At 42.5% G+C, this 27,765-nt stretch overlaps 3 protein-coding genes across 5 annotated transcripts in view; all 3 read left to right on the forward strand.

The window, feature by feature from the left end:
* Nucleotides 1-311: 311 nt before the first annotated feature.
* On the forward strand, nt 312-2,141 carry LOC109857384. Of its 3 annotated transcripts, none has more exons than XM_020433619.1 (6): nt 312-551; nt 627-710; nt 982-1,047; nt 1,188-1,396; nt 1,623-1,782; nt 1,999-2,141. In XM_020433619.1, the coding sequence occupies exons 2-6, from the start codon at nt 632-634 to the stop codon at nt 2,118-2,120; spliced, it is 636 nt and encodes a 211-aa protein (XP_020289208.1). In that variant the 5' UTR covers nt 312-551; nt 627-631; the 3' UTR covers nt 2,121-2,141. The 3 variants fall into 3 exon arrangements, with proteins under 3 accessions (XP_020289208.1, XP_020289209.1, XP_020289207.1); XM_020433620.1 differs by having other exon boundaries at nt 312-493; nt 1,963-2,141; XM_020433618.1 differs by having other exon boundaries at nt 312-493.
* Nucleotides 2,128-7,910, forward strand: LOC109857383 (glycosylated lysosomal membrane protein B-like). Its single transcript, XM_020433617.1, has 7 exons — nt 2,128-2,216; nt 2,732-3,032; nt 4,667-4,930; nt 5,975-6,178; nt 6,364-6,594; nt 6,707-6,999; nt 7,170-7,910. Exons 2-7 carry the CDS (start codon nt 2,958-2,960, stop codon nt 7,333-7,335), a joined length of 1,233 nt encoding a protein of 410 aa, XP_020289206.1. The 5' UTR covers nt 2,128-2,216; nt 2,732-2,957; the 3' UTR covers nt 7,336-7,910.
* A 2,386-nt stretch (nt 7,911-10,296) lies between these two features.
* The window catches only part of LOC109857373 (sodium channel protein para-like), a 28,602-nt gene continuing 11,133 nt past the window's right edge, over nt 10,297-27,765 (forward strand). The window contains exons 1-4 of the mRNA XM_020433600.1: nt 10,297-10,591; nt 24,025-24,104; nt 24,537-25,068; nt 25,650-25,827. Coding sequence (XP_020289189.1) covers nt 25,681-25,827 — 147 coding nt within the window. The 5' untranslated portion in view covers nt 10,297-10,591; nt 24,025-24,104; nt 24,537-25,068; nt 25,650-25,680. The remainder of the gene's footprint in view (nt 10,592-24,024; nt 24,105-24,536; nt 25,069-25,649; nt 25,828-27,765) is intronic.

The following is a 27,765-nucleotide window of genomic DNA, read 5'->3' on the forward strand; positions in this document are numbered from 1 at the left end:
CAAGGATCATGTTCCAGCAAAGATGTAACGCGACCGAAGCGCGCAGCCTCTTGTGATTGCTGTTTCTATCTGAGAGTGAAACTTTCAAAAAGAGTTGTTACCCTTATATACTCTCGTTTCTCTCAAGCCGTACCTTCGACCAATGAGCGACACCGACCAATGAAACGCGCGCTGATGCCCTTACGTCCGGTAACGCATCGTCGCCATAATTGGTCCTTGGACCAATAAAGCGCGCGATGAAGCGGCATACGATTGGTCTGCAACTTCAAAGCCGATATTCATAGAAATTGAGTAAAAAGTAAAAGTTACTAGATTTTCGTGCGAGAAAATAAGTTCAAGAATCGCGAGGTTCAGATAGTTCTGATTGATCATTCCGCGACTATAAACCAGCACTGTAATACGGGCTTTATCTGCTGCACAAGAAACGAGAGACAAAATATTTTTGATCTGTCAGATCTTTTAGGATATTTTTAAGACATGGATGAGAGAGGAGGTTAGTTGACTATTGTAAAGTAACATAGAATTACGTATCTACTGTTGGTAGATCTACTGTTAAGTATCAACGTTTCTCATTTTGTACTGTTTTTTATTGTTTGTTTCTTTAAAAAGTTATGTATTTTTTTTAGACGATATGCACAGAACAGAGGAAGACTCAGATTGGGACTGCGAAATGTTTAATAATAAAGATCTCACATGCGAAAATGAAAAAGGTAATCTTACATTGTTAAGACTTCTTTCGGAATACATATATTTTAGATCATTAAGTATGAAATTGATAAAAAGAATTGATAAAAAGAAAAAAAATATACTAACTAAAATAATAAAAATAAATGTACTAACTTGAGATAAATATATATATATATATTAGACTAAATATAGACAAAAATTATAAATAATATATATTTGTTAAGTTGTATACTTAATAAGCCAATAAATATATAATTGTTTTTTTATTATATATTAATACTGGTTTATTTTTAGATACACAGGTGCTTGAAGAAAACACAAGAGTGAATACACAGAGCTATAATCGTCACACATGCTGTGGTATGGTTATCGCAATACTTATACTATTTGTTTTTTTTTTTTTTAATATTTTCCACTTGAAGCAATTACAATTCTGAAAACTATCATGTTTTATATAGAATATACTAAACATATATATTTGTATCTTTTGTTTCGTATAGTTGCTTGCCGTAAAATGCAGAAAACGTTACTTCAGAAAATGGATGTGCTCATAAACTTACTCTCAAGTCAACAAGAAAAGATATCACTTTCCGCATCTAATGCTACATATGAGACAAATATATTACCACATTTTCCATTATCGACAACTGATGAATTGATGCGATTTAACGAAGAACTTGAAAAATATGAAGATCTCAAAATAATATTCGTAAGTATTATTGTTAAATCTATTCTAATCAATGCATATGCACTTACTAACTTTAAATTTCAAGATCACAAACACTGATTTTGACCTACAAATAATATATCTAAATACTTTAAATCAAACAAAAATAGATTCTTTTTATTTAAATCAGGATTATTTTTTTTTCAATATTAAATAAATATTTGTTTTTTGACATTTTTAAATATACAGATAATATATTTTGTTGTAGAAATCGAGTATCTCAACACTTGGGGGAAGAAGTCCTGAGCATAAAGTTAGAAATATATTAAAGCATATACTTACGGATGAATTGTGTCGTCAAATGTCATGGACGGGACAGAAGGGCTCTATACCTATTAAAGATATAATGACAATCTCTATAATAACAGGCAATTATATATCTTTACAATTTCTTGTGCTATTGATTAGATTTAAACTAGATTTGATACATTTATTGATTCTAATCAGAGAATTATTATTTCTTACACTAGTGTTTTTCATAAGTTGTTGATTTCCAAGAAGTTCTAAAAAGTTGCAATAACGTAATAAGCAATTTTTTTTTTTTTCAGAAGTATATTCATAGTTCTTTCAAAAAAATGTTTCAGACTATATTTCTAGTTCGACGACGCTCGATATTTATACTATACATAAAATAATTGCAGAGTGGTTGCGACACGCGGGAGATCGCATAAGATATAGAACAAAAACCGAAAAAAAAGACGGATAAATGATGAAAGAAATAAAAACCAGAGTGTATCGTCAAACCTTGTACGAGTGAACTGTATAAATATCTTATTTCGACTGGATTTTATCTCTTGATCGGGTAATTTGACCAGTTTTAGCACGGATTGCAATATATATACGAAGAAGCGTAAGGGACAGTAAATACATATGTATAAATTACAAGCATACTTTATGTTACACGTATTTACAATTAGATGATAGATTACTACAGTAAGAAAATTTATAAAATTGGAATATTTATATATGTATGAATCCATATATATAAAATAATTCAAACGATTGTGCAAATTTTGATAATTGTGATTTTTTCAATTTCTCTTCTAAAGAATTATATATTGTCCAAAACACGAGAATGAGATTTAAATTTTTTTTAAATAATAAATTCGGTAATGATGATTTTTCGTAAATTGTTTTCAATATTGTTGTCAAACTGTGTAAAAGAGACGTCCTTCGAATTTTGAGACGAATTAATTTATAACAATCTCCAAGTTTTGTACATATATATAATTTCAGTTCTATATCGTTATTTAGTTTTCGCGAGGTGTGTACAACAATGTAATTTGTTGGTCGATAAGCCAAGATTTTTTATTTCAGCGTGGATTCGAACCGCAACGTATATATCAATCGAGCGAACTTATCGTTCGTCGCTCGAGTCATCGTCTTTTAACTTCTCGAACTTGTCACCGAGCAGCGCTGCTATTCGTCGAGAAGCCGCCGATTTCTCACGCGTTTTCACACACATCAGTTCGGAGCAATAGCGTCATTGACGAGCGAGGAGTGCAGTGTTTTGGGTGTTGTTATCGTATGCAACGACACAGGCATGACTAGCGCCTACACGTTTTGCTTGTTGCTCGTTGCTACACTGGCAGATTCCGGTTACTCCACGCAGCGTTCAGTGAGTATTCAGGAAATTCGCACACATTCTCTCCAATGACGATAAAAACTTTATGTACGCGATAATCGACCGCACGATCACGTCAAACACAATGCGACCGATTGTGTCCGGTGCAGCGACGTCGCTCACGATCGCGTTGTCGAAGCGAAAAATTCGAAACGTGATTCATCACGTACTTCCGGGAGAGTACGCGGTCTTTGTTTTGATTATCGCGCGTTATTGATTCGTCAGCAATGATTCGAAAGGGCGTGTTATGACTCTTCCCACTCGTTTTTTTCTCTCTCTCTCGATCTGTAACTTCGATTCTGATGATCGCGCGCGCGCGCGTCCGCGTCTCTGTGCGGAGCGCGATTTAGAAGAGCTCATGATTTTGCGTACGACGATATATTGAACACACAGGTGGATTCATTGATAAATTGGCTGGTTGCGTACGCGTGAACGGATGACGATAAGTGTGCGACCCAGATTTTTGTTTGAGATCTAAGGGCACGGTCATTCGCGCACGTACTTGCACAACATCGCGTAGACCGCGTAAACTATACGAGATTTCGAAATTTTATTATTTATTTAACGCGTGGATTATCGCGTATATATATATCGCGCGTTGTAAACAGCGGATTTGCCAGACGGGATTTTTAAATGAGCGGTCATAAAAGTTGAAGAAAGAAATAAATTGTTAATTTACGGAAGCAAAAAAAAAAAAACAAAATGTAATAACTTACAAGTCGCACAGACGACTTTTTCAATATTTGAAATTGAACGTTTCGCGTTACGCGTCCGGGATCATTTTTCCTGAAATACGGTTGTAAATCTCGGTTGTAAACAAACATTATGACGAAGCTAAGGTGAGCGGATTCGAGTTTATTAGAATTTGTTGTTGTTTTTTTTTTTTTTAGTTTTCCACCAGATATATTGCACATCTGTACATGTAACGCGAATTTATGTCGGTGTTTTGCGATATGGAAAGATGAAGTTCGTCACACACACACACACAGTCGCAATAAGCAACAACGTTCATAAATTGGCGGCGGTGCGATATTTTACAGTATAAGACGCGCGCGCACTCGTGAAAATGTTCGCTTCTTCACACGCATAGGTCTGCTGCGAGGAACGCTTTAAATTAATAACGAACTCGGTATCGATTCTAGAAGTGAATTAGTAAACAAGTGTGCAAAACCAATGCGATTCAACGTGTTAAAGTTTCCCTCGAAAGTGGAACGTGAAATTTACGAGAAAAACAGTTTTCGCAATCGATGTGACGTTTTAAGAAAATTGTATCTGTACGTCAATATTCAGTCGGAGATAAGTGGAGAAAATTTCAAGGAGTTTTCTTTGTTTAACGCGCATGACGCGGAATTTTCAATAAAAAAAAAAAAAAAAGATTATATAAATATAAAACTCTCGTTAACTTTGTTCCATTATTGCGCGCCGTACTCTCTGTGCATTAACGTCGTGCAATAATCGACGTGCGGCCGTTCGCGAGCACGCGGGGGGCTCGCAGGAACGCGACAAGGCCGAACCCGACAACAATCCAGGCGCTGATCTGGGTCATCCATCCGTTAATACGCGAGCGTCGTGTAATTGCGATATCTGCAACGATTTATAAAATGCGCGAACTTGATTCTGACTTACAGCTACGATCGTGGTTGAATCCGGATTGCAACGAGCTGTGCCGGGAACGGAACGTGACGACGCTCTACATGAGAGCTGATGGCCCGAACGACACGTTGCATTACTTATGGGATTTCGTCGGGAAACCGTCGGTGCTGCTGGCGCTCACGCCATCGAGCGCCTGGCTCAACATCAGCAACTGGGAGAATTATCTCGCTAGAAAGAAGAAATCGCTCTACTTCACGGACGGAGAGGTCCTCTATTCATTCGGAGTGATAATAAATAAGGTATAATTTTTTTGTTTTTTTTTTTCGTTTTCCTCACCCCCGTCGTAGATACAGAAGATCCAATTAAAATGCCGCCACACATTGGCGACGCCGCGGTCTATAGACACGGTAAAGAGGTGAGGAGTAGAGTAGTGCTAGAAATATACTTGCGCGATTCATCGTCTCTCCGCTCCCGAACCGAAAATCCGAGTGAGTGACATAAATCCGCTCTCGGTCGCGTTCTCTCGGGCCCCGAGAGTTGTGGAAGGTAGCATCTGTGGGATTCTTAATTAAACCTTTGCACTCCAATGTCTCCACTCGGTGTGAAGCTCCTACTTCACGTTGAGTGTCTTCCTCCTTTTGAGAGAGCGAACATATATCTCTCTCCCGCGTATATGACTGTGTCATGATGACGAAACGTATGTTTCACACCAAAATACCGGAGAGAGAGAAAATACACAACAAACGCTTCGAATATAAATTTTTGATCAGTTTCGCGCGCTATGTTTATTTTTACGAATATTGATCATTTTGTCGTTTTAACAAATCTCGTGTGTAATTCCAAATAGTTACGCGCGTGGCTACTACTTCACCCTCTTCACCAACTCACTCCCCCTGTATGAAATTAATTCCGATCATATAGGGATTAATCCTTTGTAACACACACACACACACACATACACGGAATTGACGATTGATAATTGATTCACATTCATGCGCTTGATGAAATTACAAAGCAACGAGCAAACAAAGTTTTGATCGAGCTCTATATTTGTTTGAGGATTTCGAGCGCCGTTCAAAATCGACGAGATTGCGGGTTAATGCAAATAATTTTATCGTCGGGTTATTACGCGCGATCTCTCAATGCGAGAAATTATGTTTATCTCGCGCGCGGCTCTCGTCATCGAGGCAAATTCGGGCCGCGATCATCATCCGCCCGTTGCGAATATGATTTTTTGATTTAAAGTAAGATGGATGACGATGTTTGCACGCGAATCGCTCGTGCTAATTGTAATTTAAGTAATTACGAGTTTTTAACGTTTTAAACCTTTGGTGGTGTTGCAGATTATCGAATTCAACGACGTAAATGACACGGCACTGATTAACACTGCCGACGTCAATAACACGAATGTGTTGCATCCCGAATATTTCAACTGGCGGCGCGTGTCTCTGTCGCAAACCGACGAATACGTCTACCTGGATATGGAGGGTAACTCTTATCACGATACAGCTAAGAATATCAGCAGATACGGGAGTATAAAGCTTTCGGTAAAGTATTTTGCAGCATTCGCACGCAAGTCGCGGTAGTGTGTAGCAAAACAACTGCATGCGAAAGAGATCACATCTCGTGAATATATAAAATGTGTAACCCGCTACCTTGTTCTACGATCGAAATAGCGACAATAAGCGTTGTCGTAAAATTTGTGTTGTGGTCCGTTTTCGGTTTTTTCCAGCTCCGAGGATTCTGCACGTTCGATCATTCGGACACGGTGCCGCACATGCTGCACACGGAGAATTCCACTCAAGTGGACATCGTTCTCGACCATATTCAGACCAGCGATACGTTTTCCAATAGCAGATTCGCCATCGAATTGCTCGCGGTAGGCGGTGGCGATCCCGAGATACCGATGTTTGTCGATCCGAAAAAAAGTCTCGACGACGAACACACACCGGGTATATTCGAGGTAACAATCACTGCAGACACCGCCGTCAATCGAAGAATTATTAGTCTCGTGTCGGTTTTTTAATAAAAAAAAATGTGCAATGTCTTTGTTACTTAATTTTTATTTTCTTCAGGTTGTTGAAGTTAGAACACCTCAGAAAGAATTGGATAGGGCGCTGGACGCCGGGGCGTACTTACAATGGCGACCGGTGTCTTACAGCAGCGCGTCCCGCGAAATGACCGATTCCACCGAAACGGTTCAGTACCCGCCGAAAAAGGTGACGGACAATCACACAAGTGTCATTAGAAACTCGATGCTCTATTGTTATTACGAAGAAGACGTGGACTCTCTTCTTCTCCAGAGAGTGATGATCTCCTTGGGCTCGAAAGGAGACGGTTTTTACAAGAAGAACAATTATTCGACGTGGTGAGTTATCGTGATATTTGTTACAAGAATTAACAAAGAGATTTTTAAAAAACGGATCAAAGCTCTCCTCAAAGATGTTTGCTTTTTTACGTTGTAAAAAAATGTAATTTGTGTTAATAATTTATCGAGCGAAGAGAAAATTGTGTGTGTTTTACGAATTTATTTCGCAGGACTTTTATAATCGGATACGGCACGCCACCCGAAGAGAAATTTTCTTCTCTAGTCGTTATGATAATCTCGATCGGCCTCGGCCTTCCTTTGCTCATTATGATTATCACCAGTCTGTATCTTTGCATTCGTAGAATGCGCAAGACACGAGGCAACGTGTATCGATGAAGACGCTCGATTGTTTTTCGATGTCGTTTTTTCTCGCGTATTCGCATACGTTTTAGGTATAAATTGTTATTACTACATACACACACACACGCACACACACACACACACACTATCGTTGTTTCTGTACACAGAAAAAAAAAGAAATATTCCTATATTTATATATATATATATATGTGAGAACACGATTATATATTTTTACACCAAGCCGTTATTAGCTCGGGTCTGATATCAGTGTGATAAGCGTGAGAGTGTGGTAATCTGTTTTTTCACAATGTATTTAGCACTCAGGGTAATGTTAGCGTCTTTATCTCTAATTGTTTATACATTGTAAATTTTAGTTTAAAACTTATATATAAATTTATATTTCGCGCGCGTGTTAAATCACTTATTGCGAATAGATTGTTGAATCGCAACTCCGCACGTTAGCTCTGTCTATCTAAATATGTTATGAAAGAACAGCGTGTTCATTTATGCAATCGAAGAGTGAACTTTTCTAGGATTTGTAATTAAAATACCGTAAGTGTATGTCTGTATGTATGTATGTGTGCGTGCGTGTCTCTCTCTGTGTCTGTGTCTGTGTGTGTGCGTGCGCGCGCGCGCAGGATTTATGAAATATATCTTACGAATAATATATGTACCACTGCATTTTGTAATATACTTTTTCTAGTATTTGTTCTTTACCTTTCATAGCGAGGTAGTAAAATTATAAACTGCGCAATAAAAAGTCGAGAGAGAAATAAAGAACCGCGAGCGAAAGAAAAGAATCTTCGCGATGAGATTCGTGAGAACAATGTTGGCAGGCAAATCCTCGAGACGAGCTCGCTCGGAAGCGTGCACAGGTATGGACGGACGTTGCCAAGGATGGGAGCGAATGTTTTCAGGTAATGGTAGTAAGAGTGACGCGGTGTGGTACCGCGTTTTCCTCCGTCGCGGGACGGCGAAGGGGTCAGCGAGGAGGGAGGAGAGATACTGTCCACGATATACTGGATGGAGGGGTAGGTTTTCATTGATCCACCCTGTGCTACGAAAGCGCACCACGCAAGCACTTACGGAGCCCTGAACGGAGCATTGATCCCGCCCCGTGCCGTCGCTAGTATCGCCACGTGAAAAAGCTCGCGATTTTCTCGAGAAAATCTACGCGAGCACACGATCCCTTGTAACAAATTCGATACCACCGATACCGTCGTCGCAAAAGTGGCGACATTGCTCCCGACCCAACAGCGTCCTGGATCGGGATTCTTTTCGGCAAGCGTTTCCGCGCCGTCGGTACCAAGGCGGAATCGGGACTGGTTTTTTACGTATGGGAGCGCGGGGCGGTAGCGCAGGTAGACACAGAGCGGCGAAGGGGTTAGTTCGCATAGCGGATTGCAAATGGAGTATATACGGGGGATGTATAGCGGGGTGTCTTGTAACTAGTTCTCGTGGAGTCCGCTGCGCGAGAGACTGGCGCGTGGCGATGCAGTAACGTCCGCGTCGCCTCCGACTGATCGCGACAGTTGGCACCGGGGTGAGACTCGTTTCTCGTCGTAACGAGGACGCATCGAAACGGGCGACCCGAAGATCGGAAAAGAGCGAAAATCGCGCAAGATTTTGACAAGGTGGATCGGAGTCCGCGGAAGACCGTGAGACGGGTACTCGGTTCGACATTTACAAGCGAGCGACCACCTTTCGTGCCGGCCGTGTTGCTGCGAGGAAAAGACATAGGACGTCCAAGGGGTGCAGGACACAGCGCCAGTGGCGACGGTGGTGCGAGGGTTGAGAGTTAAAGAGGGTTGGACGAGAGAGAGAGAGAGAGGGAAAGACGGAGAAAACACTAGAACGAGAGAAACAGAGCGGGCGAGAAAGCGATAGGTGGGAGAAGAGGCGAAAGAGGACACGGAGGGGTAAGGAACGTGGCCGCCGAGGAAAGCTCGGAAGCGAGCAAGAAAGGGACGAAGAGAACGATCGTTCGCGCGCGCGCGTTCGGCCGTTCGCGTTCGCTCGTGTGCAGTGTGTTGCCGCCATCCGTGTGTGTACGTGAGTATATGCGCAAGCACGCGTTCGCGCGTGTGTGAAAAGCACGAGAGTGTGCGGCGGACGAGAGAGGAACCGTCGACAGAGAACAAAGGGAGTGGAAAAAAAGGAATCGCCACACCGCCGCCGCACCGTGATTTATCCGTAACGTAGGACGCGGTGCAAAACGCCAAGGGCGTGTGGCAGGAAACGCGCGAGAACGGCGTCAAGTAGTAGCGATACGCAACTTAATCGTACGAACGGCGCAAGTAGAGTAGACCCGCGTCGAGGCGAACGGCGCGACGCGACGCGACGCGGCGGCTGGACACGAACGCGTCGACGGGCCTGTCCCCGAAGAAGGGACCGTCGCGCGCAACGCGATCAATTTTCGTTGCGACGCGCGGGCGGCCAGACCGTAGGACGGACGTGAGACGAAATGATGAGTCGACCGAGGCACCGATAACCGGCCGGATAATGTTGTCGCAGAGCAAGTTTTACGCTCTCTTCATCCACTACACGTTTGTGTAGCGCGACACGGGGCGGGTCCTTGCCGCTGCGGTGAAGAATAGAGGAGGAGGAGGTGGAGGAGGTGGAGGAGGTGGGAGAGGAAGAGAAGGAGAAAGAGGAGGAGGAGGAAGGAGAAGAGAAAGAAGAAAAGAAGCTGGTTGTGTGAAGAAGAAGAAGAATACAAGTGGAAAGGGAAAAGTAAGAAAGTGGTGAAGAAAAAAATTGTTTGAAATTTAAAAAAAAATACAAAAAAATAAAAAAGAGCTCCTCTGGAACAACCGTCATAATCGCCATCGTCGGCTCGAAAGAAACACGGGATCCAAAGTGGAAAAAAAACCGAGAGAATTCGTACACGCGTACGTACACGCTACACAACGCAGTACGCACGCAAGGGGGAAAGACATCGCGTGAGGCGGAGAACACGAGAAGCGCCACGTCGTCGTCGTCGTCGCCGTCGTCGTCGTCGTCGTCGTCGTCGTCGTGGTCTTCGTGATCCGTCGGTTGGTTCTTTTTCTATATATTTGTCAGTGTGAAAGTGTATTTAATCAGTGTCTTCGCACGGTGGTGCTTGGTTGTGCTACCCAAGTATTTCGAGGCTAAACGAGCAAGGCCCGCGGAGGTATCCCAGAGAACCCGCCCCCTCTTCCCCCGGACGTCGCAGTGCCACTCTTCTCTCCATATCGTTACGTCGCTACGCTTCTCTTTTATGTTCTCAGTGGTGACTATCTGCACTGGAGAGTGTTCGACCTCCTCGACCGTAAGTGTTACTCGTGTATGCTTACGTGTGTCTCCGCCCAGGCGGTAGAAGAAGTGTCTAAAGATCTTGCTCTTTCGTGCGCTTTTGAGACTTTTCTTCAATTTTTTCCCCGAAGAGTGTTGCCAAGGGCAGCTAATGCGCTCTCGCCATAAATTCCCTCGCAAATTGTCATAGGCTCGTGCGAAATTCGTCGTCTCGTTTCGTTTGCCGCAGCAAGATATTGCACATTCTCAGCGAACGTTAAAAAAAAAAAAAAAAAAAAAAACAAAAATAATAAAGACCAAATCTTGTTGCGTGAACGTGGAATCCGATGAAATTTGCATTGTCACAAATATTCTGCGTTTTGACAATTTGTTGCCTTTTTTTTTTTTTTTTCAAGTCGGATCACGCGTTGACGTTTTCTTTGATGTCAAATCGCACTGTGTGCGTGATGACAATTTAAAAACTCGGGCAATTGCACGCGGATAAAGAAATTTGATACAACAGTTTTTATCGCGATGTACGCGTGCGAATTTTTGGACATATTTTTGAATTTTAAAAACATTTAGAAGAGATCCAATAGATCACCTCCAGGATATGTCACACACACAGTTGTTACAATAGTTTCGGGATGACTTTTTTTTTTGTTTGTCTCTCGTTCCGTTTACGTGACTTGCGTTATAAATGATAAAAAGTTTTTCTCGTTGAATAAAATTTGTTTCTGAAAATATGAGAAATATATGAAATTTATATATGTAAAATTATATCTGATGTATTTTTCGCGCGCGGTGCCACACATATGATGGACTGTTTGACATTCCGTATAAGCCCAGGGGCGTAGCTACGGCAAATATAGCACAAGAAAGCAAAGTGTAGAGACATACGAATACGGGGGCGTGCATTATATTGATACATATTAATAAGATAATGGTTGGCATAAACGTGGACAATAAAATATCCACGATACGTGGCGATAAAGTGGTACATTCAAGGTGGTACGCGAAAGTTTTGCATTTAACGAGTTTTGACGTTAAAACTGTGACAGAAAGAGAGAGAGAGAGAGAGAGATGGCTGGCACTCTTTAGTTTATTATAAAAATTAAAAACTGTTTTTGTTTTTGCTCTCTTCTAATTACAATTCTACAAAGGTAAAAGAGAGACAATTTGTTTTAAATTCGGTCAACACACTATTTTATCGACGATTTTCTGTTTTGACGCGTCAAAAAAAACTTGCGTCTGCGAACTGTCGATTATACAAAACAACACGTCTTAAACAATTTTGTGTACTACACAATATTTCTCTCTTCATTTCAAAACCTCGTTTACGGAGGAATATGCTGGCATTAGAACATAGTTACATAACATTTACATAACGTCGCAAAACGTTTTTTTCTCAGGAAGAGTCGATTGCGAGAAAAAATCGAATGCGACGATCGAAACGGATCAAGTCAACCGCGGCGGTAGACGCTACGTCTGACCAGTCGTTGATTCGACCACTTTTACTTGGTCGCGTGGTGAGCGTCCTAGCGATGCGGCGCTCGCGACGCCGCTCTTCGTGTAGCCGCGACGCGACGGATCGGGAGAGAGAGAGAGAGAGAGAGAGCTGCGTCGACCCCCGGTGCACGTTCGTCGTTTCGCATCGGAGGTAACGAGGTCTCGATTACGCGGCGCGATAGGGCGGCAATCGAATCGCCAGGGTGTGCGTCCCATGTGTATGTATACATATACATGTATACACATTACATATATACATCGTGTGCACATAATGTTTTAGCGTGACGCGCGGCTCCACCGTGGCTGCCATTCCCGATATATCGATCGACGCTACCGCGGTCAGGGATCGGTCGCCGCGAGCTCGCGATGGTTGATCATCGCGAGGACTGTCCGATGTGTGTGCGGCACAGGGTCGGATTTACATACGAAGAGATACCGAGGGCTATAGGTCGCGCGTTGTGTATAATTCTCATCGTGTGTACGTGTGTGTGTGTGCGTGTGTGTGTGTGCGCGCGCGCGCGAGCCGTTTTCGGAACGATATCAATCGATAACGCGTGGCACGAGTCTCTTGCGGGGTCTCTGTGCCCGATCGAGAGTACACACGATCTACTATAACCGTTCGAAAAGTGTAAATCCGTTCTGCTTATAGATACGCGGAAACCTTTTATAGCGTCGTTCAAATCAAAGAGTATGCACACACGTTTACTTCGTCTTGAAAGGAAAAAATACGACAAAAGAGTGCACGTGGTGGGACACACACGTAAAAGAGCTGAAATATTTCTGCAGAGTCTACGTAAATAAATAGAACTGTTTTGCTGAAACTTATCAAAGTTTATATATATATATATATATATATATATATATATATACACACATATAGACAGTTTTCATATATATATGTATAAACAAGTAGTGAACTCCGGGTCTCGCTCTATTGAGCAAAGAAGAACTAGAAGCATTATCGATATAACGGGACATTCATAGCTGCGTTGTGTGAATCTGGATGCTTCAAGGCTATCCAATAGGGCGGTAAATCCCTGACACTATTGTGACTTCTCGTACAATATAAACTTCCAATCTAGTCTCGGTGACTAAATGTTTAATCCAAACACTCTCGAATCCTTTAACTTCTCAGCATTGAAGCTCATCTCGCACATATGTGGAGGTACACGTGCAATTTCGACAATTTGGCGAGTCAATAGAAAAAATTAATGAGTAAAAAAAAAAAAAATTCATATTCTTCGATAATTTCGTTTAAGTGTTCGTTTGAAAAAAAAAAAAAAAAATTGCCGGGGAAAAAAAACAACGCGACGCTAAATATATAAATAATACGATTATTTGCTCGCGCGCAAGGACAAGGCCGATTAACCACATCGGATTCGATCGCCGTGATCGATCGCGTCGTGATTACGACAATGATTGTGACATGTCTGCTTGCCAGCCGGTGACCTTCCTCCCGCGCGCGAGAATTGTCGGTCAATACATGCTGCACGATCCGCTTAAGAACCGGCTGTGGCGATGATATCGATCACACCGGTGTCGTGCACAACGACGCCTCGGAGGACTTTCTTCCGCGAGGAAGCGTGCAACTACTTGTAACGTGAACCATTTATTCTCGAGCGCGCGATCGCGCACTTATACACACACACACACACACACGCACCCAAAAAGCTTGCCCCATCACTTTCGCCCCAATGTCGCTCACGCGTGAATGACACGAGTGTTATTATCTCGCGCGGTCATCCGTTTCCCTGCTGCACATTTCGACGAGAGAAGGACACACACACACACAGATCTCTCGCACGTGTTGAATTTAATTCAACACACCTGTATTGAGTTAATTACACTTTATTATTTACAATTCTGACACGTTATACAGATGTTAAAATAGTATATCACGATATTTATTTTATATTTTATTTTATTTATAATCATATATTTCATATATTTTTTTATTTGTTAAAATTAAAAATATGAAGAACTACATTTTTTTGCACCCGAGTGCTCATTTGTGAAAAATTTTTCTTTTTAACGCGTATGAAATTTCTATAATACAAAATAATCGCGTTATATCTCTTTGTCGCAATTACATACACGCAACACTTTAAACAATAAATTGTTTTTTTCTCAAAGCGCGAGCGATATAAAAACTCAATTGGAAATGGCATTCGCGATATATATATTTACCGCACACATTTAACATAGCACCGTCGACGATATATACGCCGTTGTTTTATCCCCGCGACATACTTGAACTTATACAGGAAACTCGATTCTCGCTGCGTAATGGTGCGTGAGCAGACGTAACTTACGTCATCGTCCATTGAAGGCAACGCCAAGGAGTAAAGCGCGCGCGTCACCCTCGTCCGCGCGCTCGGTGTAACATAACGGACATATTCCTATTGACGTAACCATCTCCGCGAGGAGGGTTAGCGGAAGAACATAAAGCGGATTCCTCAATTCCGCGCATACTCGTGCGCCGCGTCTCGCATTCCGCGTGCGTCTCCCAGGTGTTATCTCCGCGGGGACGAGAAATAATAATTGCTAAAGCGCAGAGAGAAAGATAATTTTTCCTCGGGATCTCTTAAAGTTTGATAAATCATCCCCCTCGGCATAAATAAACGATCGATAGGGCGTAATGTCAGGGGTCGCGTCATATGCTTTTGCGAGATCCGTCGATCCGTGCTAAAATAAGAGTTAGTTCCGCGTTTAAGAGCTCCGAGAAAACGAGACCGAGAAGCAACGAGTAAGCCGCAGTGCGATATAATATAACTTCGTTTTCGTCGCGTCAATTGTAGAGAAATTATATACATATAAACGTCGAATGTGCAGCTCGGCGGATGTTCGAACGAAGAGAATTTCGAAGCGAAATTCGAAATCTCTTTTACGTCGAAGATGAACAAGTGCAACCGTCGGTGCACTCTTTTTTTTTTTCTTCTAATTTTATTGATCGGGCGTGTGAACTTCGCGAATTAATTTGACGAAACGCGCGCAAACGATATTACACATCGAGTTGCTCGTGTGGCACCTTGACACGTGTGTGGCGCGTTCTCTTATCTGTAAATAGTCATTAGGTATATTAATTCTCGATTGTGTGGCGGCAACTTCAGGGAAATAAATAAGGGAATACTCGCTATGTGAGACTATGTCAAACATAATTTATCGCGCAAATTGTGCTCTCTACTTGGCACGCAGAATTGTTGTATCCTTTCCTCATTGGAGGAGAAGATGTTGCAAAACCCGCAATTTTTTCGAAAAACGTGCGCGCGCAGAAAAAATAGAACAGAGGACGGACGAGAAGAGCAAGAAGGGGAATTGGGAAAGAAGGAGGTTTTGCGGGGCGAACGAACGCAACAGGTGCGCTACGTTTCCCTCGGTCCGCGCTGTGTGTTGTCGAGTACAGATGTACTCGAACGAGTGCGGATGCACCGGGGATCAGTGGAGTTCCGCCGAAAATTTCGCGGACGTCAATAATCCTCTGTCGCGCAGAAGCGCCTCGTTCTCGCCGATTCCGAGCGAGCTTTATCGTGTCCTTTTATCGCATTAGCAGCTGACTATTTATAGAATACATACACACACACACACACATACAATGCGTGTCAAGATATTCGATTTTTGTATTTTCTCCGCGTCCTTCCGAGCGAACAGGGTAAATTGCTTTCGACAGACGATCCCGTTTTCTATATAGAATTCGTCGGATGCTCAAAAACCGAGACATTCTCGTAAAGAGTCAGACTTGTTTTTGTCGACGTAATAAATGACATTTTTTTCGATATCATCCCGTGAATAAAAATTAAAGCCCCGAGAGTACGTAACGTCCAGTCCGGAAAATCTCCGGGGGCTATAAGCAGCGAACTGTAAATAATCTCTCCACATTACACGATATTAATACACAATTTAATATACTTTTCGAAAGTACAAGGAAGAGTTTAATTTTCTTTCGTGTACTATATACGAAGTAAATCGGCTTTCGCGGAGAAAGGGGATGAAGAAAAAATAGGTTACGGATTATTAAAGATTGGCGCAGGAACAGGTTGCTTTCTAAAACCGTAAGATTCCGCACATCGATTTGATTTTAATCCCCGAGTGGCATTTATACATATATATATATATATACATACACACTAAAAGTGTGCACGGTTCAGTTTGGTTTCCAAGTCTTTAGTAACCGAAGTGCAAAGACGTTTGTTAATCCTCTCTTTCTCTTTCGTTCCTACGTCGAGAGAGAGTGTTTCTCTCGATTCGCGCTAACCACGCGGAAACGTTTTCTTTTTTTCACGGGGGAGGGGGGGGATGATTTTTTTTTTATCCCCGTTAATCGTGACATTGCGTTCCCGAACAAATTACGATAATGCACACGCTCATCCGCTCGGAATGCTCGTAAACGACGAATGCGAATTACACGCGCGCGCGCAGCGGGAGGAGGGCGATCTCCCGCGGGGGTTGGATTCTTGGAAGCGCAATGCCGAGCTGAAACCGTCAAGAAAGTCAAGCGGCGGGCAGGCAAGCGGGCAATCGATCGATTGCCCTCGCACGAACGCATGGCCCTGTTCCGCGCTATACTTTGCGTCGACGGTATACTTCGTCTTTTGTGGGTCGCGCCGGTGCAGAATGCAACAATACATCCACATGCACGGACATGTTTCGCTTTTACGGTGCACGTAACACTCCCGTCCGCTCCGCGGCTTCATCCGAAATGCTTCATCCCTTCCTTTTTCCTTTGGTTCGCACGCATCGGCGTTCTTTGCATCTTTCGCACGTGCGAAAAGATGATTTTGCATTTCTCGAGACAGATTTTGCATTTGGTCTCTCCTTCCGCGCCGCCGTTCGCCTACTTTGTTTTTACGCGTCGTAAAAATTTAAACAAAACTCGAGCGTATTTTCATCGTATTTCGCGAAAGTTTTAACGTCGTTTACACAACGACAGACGCGCGCGAGCTTTCGTTTGCTTTGTGTCCGATCATAAATAGCTATGACTGCTCGTCGTCGACCACGTAATTGCTCGGCGTATGTTACACGCGCGACCTTACGTTATTACTCGAACGCTCGTTTTTGCCCACATTTCATCATAATAAATTTCTAGAAAGCGCGAAGCTGTTTTGTCAATTGTTACGCGAATTGCACAACCAAGAGTTATTTTATTTACGTGTGCGAAAGAAACCGAGAGAGAAAGAGATGGAGAGAAAAAAATTCAACTGTGCGTAATTAATATAATTGCACTCATTGCACTCTTGATATCGCTCGTTATCGCGATGAATAAAAATTGTATAATTAAAGAGGACGCAATCAACCGACTGTTTATTTGCGGATGTTACCCGCGTAACGTTTACTTTGTTTAAGTGCAATAAGTGCGAGATGCGCCTGTATTGTGGTTTTCCGCATATTGATTTCTCCAGTTAGTGAATCAAGTATTTCATCGAAATTGTGTGAGTCAGGCGAGTCGCACGAACGATCTAAATAACGTCGGGCACACCCCAGTCAACATTATCACTGTCGCCACGTCAGGCAATTTCTCTTTCTTTTTCTCTCAGCTTTTAACAATTGTTTTTTTCCACGAATAAAATATTAATTCGACGCGTCCCTTTAAACTCGACGAGAAAGTTAATCCGCATTGATTCGCGAAATTAAATTAAAAAAAAAAAAATAAAAAAAATTCCTCTCGCGAAACTTTGTTCTCGCTCTAATAAGGTGTAAAAAAAAAAAAAAACAAGGTACATCGCGACAACTCATCTTTCATTCAACACATTCGCGGCGTGTTGCTCTCTTTCACGTCCACGGGTTTAATCCAGTTTGCAAGTTTTCCGAGAGAGAGAGAGTTTCGTGTTTACGCGAATCGAATAAGCAAAAAATATAAACAACAACTGATTTTAACAGAAACGATATTCGCTCGTTATTACATCGAATTTGTGACTCTATATATGGAGATGAAAAACGCGCAATGCGCGCGCTACAACGCTCTCTATTGTCGAGCGCACTTCATTATTAACATATCGAGCCCTAATTGAGTAACGGGGGCTCTGATTGAATTTCTCATTAGCGTAGTTGAAGTATCGATATTTCAGCGGCAAAACGGTGTTTTTATTAGCGGGAAAATGTACAACGCGCCAATGGTTACTAATCGAGAAGAAACGTTCCGTGTTTAAAAACGATTTGCACACTTCTGCCAGACTTCCTTTAATCGCGGAATTTCTCGTAACGATTGATAGCATGCGGATATCGTATATATATGTCGTATATACATACATATATGTAATATATATATTCAGTGGAGCAAATGGACTTGTCTATACATATATATATATATATACACATACACACACACACACATACGCTCTACACGAGTATCGTTCTACATTCAATTTGATTTTCCCCGAGGGAGTGTTTCCACCATTTCTCCGCGTCGATCGCCCAACTCCGTTATTGCGTAATTCATATAAACCGGTTCCACGCCCATTTTTTCCATTTTTTTCGCACTCTGCATTTTTCCGATCGCGTTCTGGCATTGGCGGCGACGGCAAAGGCTCTCTCTGGTGCGGCGGCGGCGACAACGACGACGACGACGACGACGACGACGGTAGCGTCAGCGGTCGTCGTCATGACGACGTTTTTCCGCAACGTACCCGGCCTGGTTCGTGACGTCACGCGACGTCGGCGTCGGCGTCGCCCCACCACCAGCCGACCAGCCAGCTCTACCACCCCTCTCCTAGTCGAAAGGGTTTTCCTTCACTCTGGTTTCCGGTGGCGCCACCGTGTAGGGTCCACGAACATGGCGATGAGATTACGCAGAATATCAGACCGAGAGAGAGAGAGATCGGAGGTGGGACTTGGTTACATTCGACTTGCTAAACAACGTATCCAAGATGTGATGGCTCCGACGTTCGCATCGCGGGGAGGAACAGCCCGCGATTATCGATCGGAACGGTTTCATTTCGCGGAATTTGTATTTGCGGAAAGAAAGCACGTTTTTTCCATCGGGTTTTCCTCGCGATGTGTTCTCATAAATATTCAGGGTGATACCCTTACCGCGCGAGCTTAAACTTTGGGATATTCCACTCTAGGGAGAGACCGAGAAATAAACAGGAATGAGTTGCGCCGCCACGGCGAAACCGTATTTCCCTTTACGTAATGCGCGTTCTCATAAATCTGAGAATTATTAATGAACGCGCTTATGGCACCTCGCGCTGAGGCCCCATCTCTCAAAAGCTTCTTCTTCTTCTTCTTTCAATTCCCATTCGAAGAGTCAATCAAATATCATATTTCATAAAAATATTCTGCATTTCGTTACAAACGAAAGCGCGTTTTGTTTTCCGCGACAATTCCGTTCTTTTATTGATACTCGACATGCAATTCCGGTTTCATTAATAAATTTTCAACCGAGAAGACGACGCGCTGACATGTCAAAGGACGATGTCGGAATGTAACGAAAGATGTTGTGCGCGAAATAACGACTCGAGATATCGGAATTTAAGGTAAATGCTCGAAGTCGAGTCTCTTCCGGTCTCTCTGCCGCAAAGCGGGGTGCTATATAGCTACGAGTGCTTCAATTCGGTGCGGATGCACTCTCTCTGTGCCGCTTACGGGCGCTTGTTCGAGAGAGTTGCGTTCGTTCGGCACGTCCGTAAAACGGACAAGTTTAATGCGGCGCAGTCGCGCGATTCTCTGAATGAAGTTTTTCTAGTTCCGGAAAATATCCGCACGTCGTTATATATTTAATCGAACAATGTGAAATAGTTCACACCGCGACACATTTCCGATCCGCGCAAATGAATGAAATCTTTTTCTCGCCCGGGATACGTTGCGCAAAATTAATTGTTTACACATTTTTACACGATTATTTATAAAATTTATAAATCTTTCTTCAAATATTCCTATTATTTCCACAAGCGCATTTTGTATTTTTTTTTTGTTTTGTCACGTGATTAAGCGAATTTAAATATATACAAAAATGTTCTTCCGGTTTTTGTTTTCTCGCGAACAACTTCTCACACGATCGCGTAATCGTCGTGAGAGAATTTGCGAAAGAGACGTCCAACAAAGGATCGTTACGTTTCGTTTTTATGACAATATTTTCTGGAAACGCCGCTGTTGCAAAAAGAAGAGACACATCGCGAATCAGAGCTGATCGCATCGCCGATAAGTGTTGTCTGTGACAAACCGTGTCGTCTCATTTCCGCGCGCGTGCACGTCGCGGTATTCAAATGGATGATCGGCGCATCATTTTACACCAACCGATGCCGCATATGTGTGTCGGCTGTTTTATTGATCCGCAATCCGGCTGAACGACGCACTGAAAACTGTTTCGGCATTGTGTTCCGCCTCGGCATTAAACCCATTCACGGTCGTAAATCCGATTTCGCGCAGCTTTAAGTGCTGACACGTCTCCCGGAATCGTGTGACCGTATACAAATTTTCTCGGTTATTCTACGTGTAATTTCGGAGACGTGCAAATAATATAAAATTATAAGAAAGAAAAAAACATCATTTTCATCGTTTCTTCAGAAAACAAAATTCTTTCAAACTCGCAATAATCGCGATATTAAAGCGTTTGATATTTTTCGTGTAAATACGCACATGTGTTACCTTTTGAAAATAAAAAATTGTTTATTTTGTCTCATTTTTATTTAATTCATATCTCGTCTGCGCTCTTGATGTGTCTTGCTCTTTTCCCAGCTCGTGGTTTTTGCTCTCTCTCTCTCTCTCTCTCTCTCTCTCTCTTTTATTTTTCTTTAAATTCCGCGATCTTTTCCGGAATCCACACAAAAAAAACCCAATTATATTTAACATTTATATTTAACGTTCTTTTCATATTTACACGCGTTCTTTTTTTTTTTCCCCATTTAAATAAAGATGCGACTTCTCCGCGTCGCTCGGAATAGAAAAAAACCCAGGGGCGAATATCAGCTCGCGAACATAAAATACGCGGAGAATCCATTCAACGGGAAAACGCAGTCGCGCTTCGGTTGGCAAACACGAAGAGAGACCGGAGACGCGATCGGGAAAAAGCGGTAATTTCTTTCAGAAAAATTACTCATTACGCTCCAGTGTAGTGTCGTCCGTTTCCGTTATCGCGTATAAATTTCTCGATGAAGGCCGATTTGTCGCCGATATAGTTGACCTCGTTTTCTTCTTGCTTCGCGCGCTATGGCGAGGCGCCGCTTTTTATTGCATTTCTATATTCGTGAAATACAAGCCGCGATTGGATCCTCCCATTCAATATGCGTGACGGCGAGATCGGCTAATTATTTCGTCGCGCTCCCGCATAATACCTCTTAATTACAAAGGGTTTTTCTCGCTGCGCTATTTCGCGTCGTTAGACACGCGAGAGAAAAAAGAGAGAGAGAGAGAAAGAGAAAGGCCATAAGTCACTTCAAAATAACGATCTTCTCTCGATCGGATGGTGACGCACAATCGCTATTCCGATACATTTGCTGGTTTTGTTAGAACATGTGTGTGTGTGTGTGTTAATTACGGAAATTGGCGAAGTAAGAAACGAAGTTAAACTAAGTACTTGTTTTTATGCTTATTTACTTTTTTATCCAGAGAATATCTCGGAGACATTTAATTTCACACGAGCGGACGACGCGAATTTATGTTCTTATCACTCTTATCTGTTACCCTCCACCCCCCCCTCGCGCGATCTTCGCACTAAGAAAATGAAATCACACACACACACACACACCTCGAATATACAACCGCGCGGATTTTCATTTGCGATCTAAATCATTTCAAAAAAAAAAAAAAAAAAAAAAAAGAGGAAAAAAAATACGTTACAAACGACCCGAGACACGCGATTTGCGCGTCTCGCGCGAAGTCGTAATCCATCGATTTCTCGTATCTAAAGCCCGCTAAGCTAACTATACTTTTTGTAAACAGAAAATAAACGCAGAAGAATAAAAGCGTCGCACAGGCGCTCGCGCGCACAAAAGACCGCGTGATTGCCCCTTTTAAAAGAAACGAATTATAGTTGGACGGGGTATCGAGAGATAGTTTCGCGAGCTCTCGGAGTCTCTCTCGTTACTTTCTCTTGTTTTTTCTTTCTATCTTATATCTATAGAATAAAAAAAAAAAAAAAAAAGAAACAGATGTCGTTCGTTTCACGTCACCTTGTTCATTTTTCACGGAAAACACATTGCGGCCGAGCGCGACGGGTCAAACTGTGGTTGAACCGAATGAGACACAGAAGACCTTTCTGATTCATGTTTACTCTCGCAATTAGTTCGCGAGCGTAAATGGATTAGCAATCTGGTTAAAACCACCGCGGCGCGCGCGCGCACGCGCGAATGTTAAATCGCGAAATTTCAAGCGCGCGCCAACTTTCTCGGAAACTATGTGCGACACGGTTAATTATTATCGCGCGTAATGATTTTATTAATTCGAAAAGTGCGCGCACGCGCAACAAACACATTCTGATCGAAACTCGACTCAACTGTCGACGATCAATTACGTAACATCACAATCGCGTATGATCCCACACATATCTCTGTTTACAACGTGTTAGATACACGATTGGGAATGTGTGTATTACAAGTTGCCTAGTTGGCAACTAGGTCGGACTTAAATGTGCAAATATTGAAAATTCGCGTCGCGAGATGAAAATAAACACACCCGCGCGTACGTTCCGCGCGTGGCGAAATATTTCATACCGCGTTCAGATCTCGTGAAAAGCGGTGACATCAGGGTTTGATTTTATGAATGGCGTGGCCGATTTTCCCCTGTTGCTTTCTAATAAAGACGAGAACTCGTCTCCCTCGCCTCAATCAGCGGAAAGAGGATTATGGTTACACCATAAACACCTTAAATAGACTACAACGTAATCCGAACGATCTTCTGACGTCTCTGTAGTTAGAATCGTGGAATCACACGGATCAGCAATGCGGATTTCGTTCTCAAGGAAAATAAAAAAAAGATTCGAAATTAAAGGAAAAACAGAGTATACGCGAGAAAGAATCTATTTCGCTATTACACGAAACAGAGCGAGGAAGAATTTTTTTTCCGGGTTCTGCTGAATTTTTTGTTCAATCAACATTGCCAAAAGAAAATTCGGTAAAACTTGGAAAATTTTCCTCACGTATTTTCCTGCTCGTGTGGCACAACCAAATCTTTTTCCTAAGCAAAACTCGTTTTGAAAGAGTCGCACCGCAAATATAAAAAAATGTCTATTTTGCCGAAGAGGTTTCTGAAATGTGTCTGCGGTCGAAGCCTTTCGGATTCTTCTGCCCGGTGAAAAGCTTTCGCACAAAAGCGCACGCAGAAGGAAACAATACGATTTTGCCTATAAATACCGATAAGTAGAAAGTTCTCGTGTTACGGCCGACGTGGTATACCGGTCGACCCTGTATGCGCTTGTTCCACTGGCGAACAACAGCCCTTCACTCTTACTTTTCCTGCGCGTATCGCAAGGCGCGCGGAGGCGCTCGGCGCCGCGCGGCCGCCGCCAACAGCACCGATGCATAAGCGCGTGTGACCGAGTTTCGGCGGAATATGATCGACCGCGCGAAACTCGGTCAAAGACCACCGACACCTTTTCCGCGACTCCGCCTGTTACCGGTGAATACGATTCGCGTGAAATTTTCAGCGAGTGCGTGGACGAAGAGTCGGTGTCCGCGCGTGCGAGAACGTTTTTGCGACAGTAAAAAATAAAACAAAAACATGGAAAAAAATTGTTGAACACACGTGCGGACGCACACAATTTAATTTGCGATAGAAACGCCGCTCCTTTCTCGCGCGAACATTTCGCACGAACGCGCACGAAAGAGATATATAAAATAAAAAAAAAAAAAAAAAAAAAAAACAATTACATAGTCTGTTACAAAAATAACGCGTGATATTTCGTTCTTGAGACGATGTGTGTGTGTGAATAAATCTCACGGACATAGACGCGCGTAAAACCTGAAATAACAAACCGTCGAGATGGGGAAACGATTTTTGAAATCAATGCGGTTTCTTCTACTCTTGTTGCAGATCAAAATCGGCCGAAACGAAGAGACCAGACTATGTTATTTCGGATAACGGATTGATCGCACTCGTCGCTTCATTCACACGTAAGTACGTCTCGTTGTAACTACGTTAATCCGTTTCGAAGAGGAGAAGGAGGAGGTGGCGACTCCATTTGCGGGAGTAATTTTCTCCTCCGGTTTATTTCGGCGTGACGTTATCCGGCCTAATAAACTTCCACGAATTCGTGTATTACTTTGATTTGAAAATGTGTGAGTGTTTTCCGGCACACACCGGCTCTCCTACAATTACAAATTATGTCAAGTTGCACACGTATGACCGTCGTGATCTTGACTATCTTTTTCGCCGTCGACTTCTTCGTTACAAATTTACACACCGAAAAAAATACACACACACACACACACATTACACACAGCGCGTAATTTCAAAACAATTTATATCTGCTCTCCACTGACACGTCGGGATTACGTTATCTTTTGATCTTATCGCAACGCAACGCTTGCTCGACTTCCTCGCAGGTCGGACATGAAAAATCTTGGTTCGCGTTGGACGGTCCCCGACATAGCACGCACTGCCGCAGCGCGTTCGTCATTTCTCGTCGCCATTACGTTGGAACGAGATTCAGGTAGCAGCAGCAGCAGCATCAGTAAGAGCAGCAGCAGCAGCAGCAGTATCCGCAACAGGAACAAAGTTAGAAGTAGCGGTAGCAGCAACGGCAGTAGCAGCAGCGGCAGAAGCGGCAACTGTAGCATTCGCGCGACGGCGAGGAGCAGAGACAACAGCGGCAGATCGGCAATCGACGTGCTGCACGGAGAGCATTTATCCGTCCGATCGTACGTAACGGCGCCGTGTGATCGCATCGTCGGCTCGACGCGACTCGCCGAATCGACGATTTCGCCCGGAAATCGGCCGCAAGTAGTCGGGAACAAATCGCGACACCGGACCCGTCGAAGTCCCCAGAAGCAGCAGCAGCACCAACAACTCCACTACCCCCCCGCATCGTGGGACACGCGCACACTACACTTCAGGAACTGTTAGCACCGATCAAAAGTGAGTCTTTGCCGCCCTCCCCTCCCCCCTCTTCCCGTGTATATGATAACCTGCTCTGCCTGCGCTTCGCTTTCCGTTCCTGGCGGTGTCAGTCTTTGTTTTAGTCGAAAACACAATCCGACGAAGTTGGTTGTGTGTTTATCGCGTGGCGAATCAAATACGTTTGCAATATAAATTTCGGGTCGCGTATTGATTGGTTGTCCGTACAAGGCAAACGTCCCAATGACCCCCAAACGTGTGTGACCCAATGACATTTGTTGAAGAAATAATTAGCAGACACGTAATTAAAATATAGTTTTAATTATTAATTTTTCCAATTTTTGCGTTTAACTATAACTTCCAACTTTTACATGTGTGCAAATATTTGAGTTTACAATTTATTTCTTTAATAAATGACCCGGTCTACGGTGCTTGTCCGGTCATTGGGACAAGTTACCTCGCTACTTTTTGTCGATCTGTTTGAGTTTGGTTTCTGTTGTTTCTTTCTTGGTTTTTCTATGTTTCTCGAACGTGTTGTGTCACATTTACTTTGTGTGTTTCTTTTTCCTTCGTCACTGATCGCGACTTGCAACCCCGAACAGGAAGGTGGCTCAGCTGTGCGCAGCCTAGACAATGTCCGAAGATTCTGACTCTCTATCAGAGGAAGAAAGAAGTTTGTTCCGTCCGTTCACGCGGGAGTCCCTGGCAGCGATCGAAGCTCGCATCGCCGAGGAAGAGGCCAGGCAGAAGGAACTTCAGCAGAGAAGAGAGCAAGGCGAGGTATGAACGCGGCCTCGTGCGCTCGTCGCACACACATACTCTCTCTCGTCGCGTACAAAAAAAAAAAAAAAAAAAAATTTTTAACATTCTCTTCGCGCATTAACTCTACATCGATTTGCAATTTGTCATGTGCGTGCCCCACATTATAGGACGCCCCTTCAAAGTAGCGTCAAATAAATTACGTCGTCGACGATGAACTACGTTCAGGTATTTTTTCGATTGTTCGAAAGATCGCGAGAACACACACTTTTCAAAGTCACGTGGCAGAAATTTCTCAAGAGATATACATATTACATATTTTGCGCATATAAATGTTCGTTGTGCACACACACATACACACGCTTTTCCGACAATTGGTGTCACACTATTTTTCAAAGTTGTTGCTGTAAATAATTGTCGTCAAAACATTGTGGCGGACAACATCGATTGTAGCGATTGAATACATTTATCTGACGCTGCTGGATTCTTCCTGCCAAGTTCGTATAAAGCGATTCAAACTTTAACTATTCCCATGTAAAACCACCACTGTCCTTTTCGCAAGTGTTCGTGTGTGAATATACGAGGCGAGTAATTTACGATTCTTGAAATAACAGAGAAGTAACGTTTTCTTTTCATCTAATCTGGACAATATTTCATATATTACACAGGTCACTCTATGGAAACTTACTTGAGAGTTCATTATTTGTGGATTTTAGTCGATATAGCCTATTGGCGTTTGTATAAAATGCGCTAAAAGAATTACCCCACTACCAACTGCTCATACTTAAGATTTTCTTCTTCTTATACGAAGGAAGTGTGATGTTGAAAAACAGATAGCAGATAATTTTCCTGCAATAATAATAAATACTTTATTTATTTTATTTTTTTTTTAAATGTTTTTTCTTATAATATTGCTTTGTCGAAAAAACAATCGTAATTAAAAGAAAATAGTTATTAATTAAAAACGTCGCTATAAGTAAAACGAGATAAAACTACGGTCTTGGAAAAAAAATACCGGAAGTAGAAAATAACAGCCCCACTTTGTCCGAGTGCAGTTTATATCAACAATTCAGTTTAGTCTTCGAAAAAAAATCGACGACGAAAAAACGACGGATTAAATGAGGAAACTGACTATCGATTAGAACGCGTTTGATCGCAATGTCCACAAATTCGAACGTTTTCGTCTGTTACGAAGAAAGTCTATTTGCTTTATTGTATTTCGCGATATATCAGATACCGCAGAGACGCGCGCGCGCGCTATATGTTTACTTTCTACATCTGAACTGTCAAAACTACGCGATATATTTGACAGATTTTTCAAGACGCGCAAAAAGCGAGCCGTGAAAAAAGAATTTATCGCGGAAAAGAGGAGCGACAACGAAATCAATATTCGAGATCAAATCAACTCGCTTGTTGACAAAAATCTTAAGTATGAACAGTTTGTTTGTTTGTTTGTTTGTTTTTTTTTTTTTTTTTAATTGTTTTTCCCACGCCTAGCTGTAGCGCCGTTTAGCGAACTCTCTGTTCTCTTCTTCCAACAGTTTTAATTCCGTTTCTCCCCCTTTCAACACCCGATTGTCGCGTTGACTGTTCGCTTGATACCTATCGCTAAAGTAGTGACGATGTAAAAACTATCTCCACCGACGATTATACGTGTATATATATATACCCGTTTCTTGTTCATATGTATGTACACACATATATGTGTCGTCGATATAATACTGTGTGTGTGTGTGTTACGAAAGATATGTCACGTACCAAGCTCGATGTCTCTGCAGTGTCACTTTATCTCTGTGCTTTTTTTTTTTTATCATATACATATATATATGTATATAAATTATATACATACATGTGTACATTATTTATACGTGAAAAAAAAAAAAAAAAAAAAAACTCGTATACAAAAAAAAAGCGAATGTAACGCGCCAAGCTCGATGTCTCTGCAGTGTCACTTTATCT

This window comes from Pseudomyrmex gracilis, unplaced genomic scaffold, assembly GCF_002006095.1.
Source record: "Pseudomyrmex gracilis isolate BER0280 unplaced genomic scaffold, ASM200609v1 scaffold_156, whole genome shotgun sequence".
Classification (NCBI taxonomy): domain Eukaryota; kingdom Metazoa; phylum Arthropoda; class Insecta; order Hymenoptera; family Formicidae; genus Pseudomyrmex; species Pseudomyrmex gracilis.

What these genes read in the sequence shown, in the direction of transcription:
- LOC109857384 (XM_020433618.1), top strand. An exon ending in CACATGCGAAAATGAAAAAG is followed by an intron (nt 711 to 981) that starts GTAATCTTACAT and finishes GTTTATTTTTAG; the next exon opens with ATACACAGGTGCTTGAAGAA. An exon ending in GACAATCTCTATAATAACAG is followed by an intron (nt 1,783 to 1,998) that starts GCAATTATATAT and finishes AAAATGTTTCAG; the next exon opens with ACTATATTTCTAGTTCGACG.
- LOC109857383 (XM_020433617.1), top strand. Translation starts at nt 2,958, where the DNA reads ATGACTAGCGCCTACACGTTTTGCTTGTTGCTCGTTGCTACACTGGCA. An exon ending in TCGGAGTGATAATAAATAAG is followed by an intron (nt 4,931 to 5,974) that starts GTATAATTTTTT and finishes GTGGTGTTGCAG; the next exon opens with ATTATCGAATTCAACGACGT. An exon ending in ACACACCGGGTATATTCGAG is followed by an intron (nt 6,595 to 6,706) that starts GTAACAATCACT and finishes TATTTTCTTCAG; the next exon opens with GTTGTTGAAGTTAGAACACC.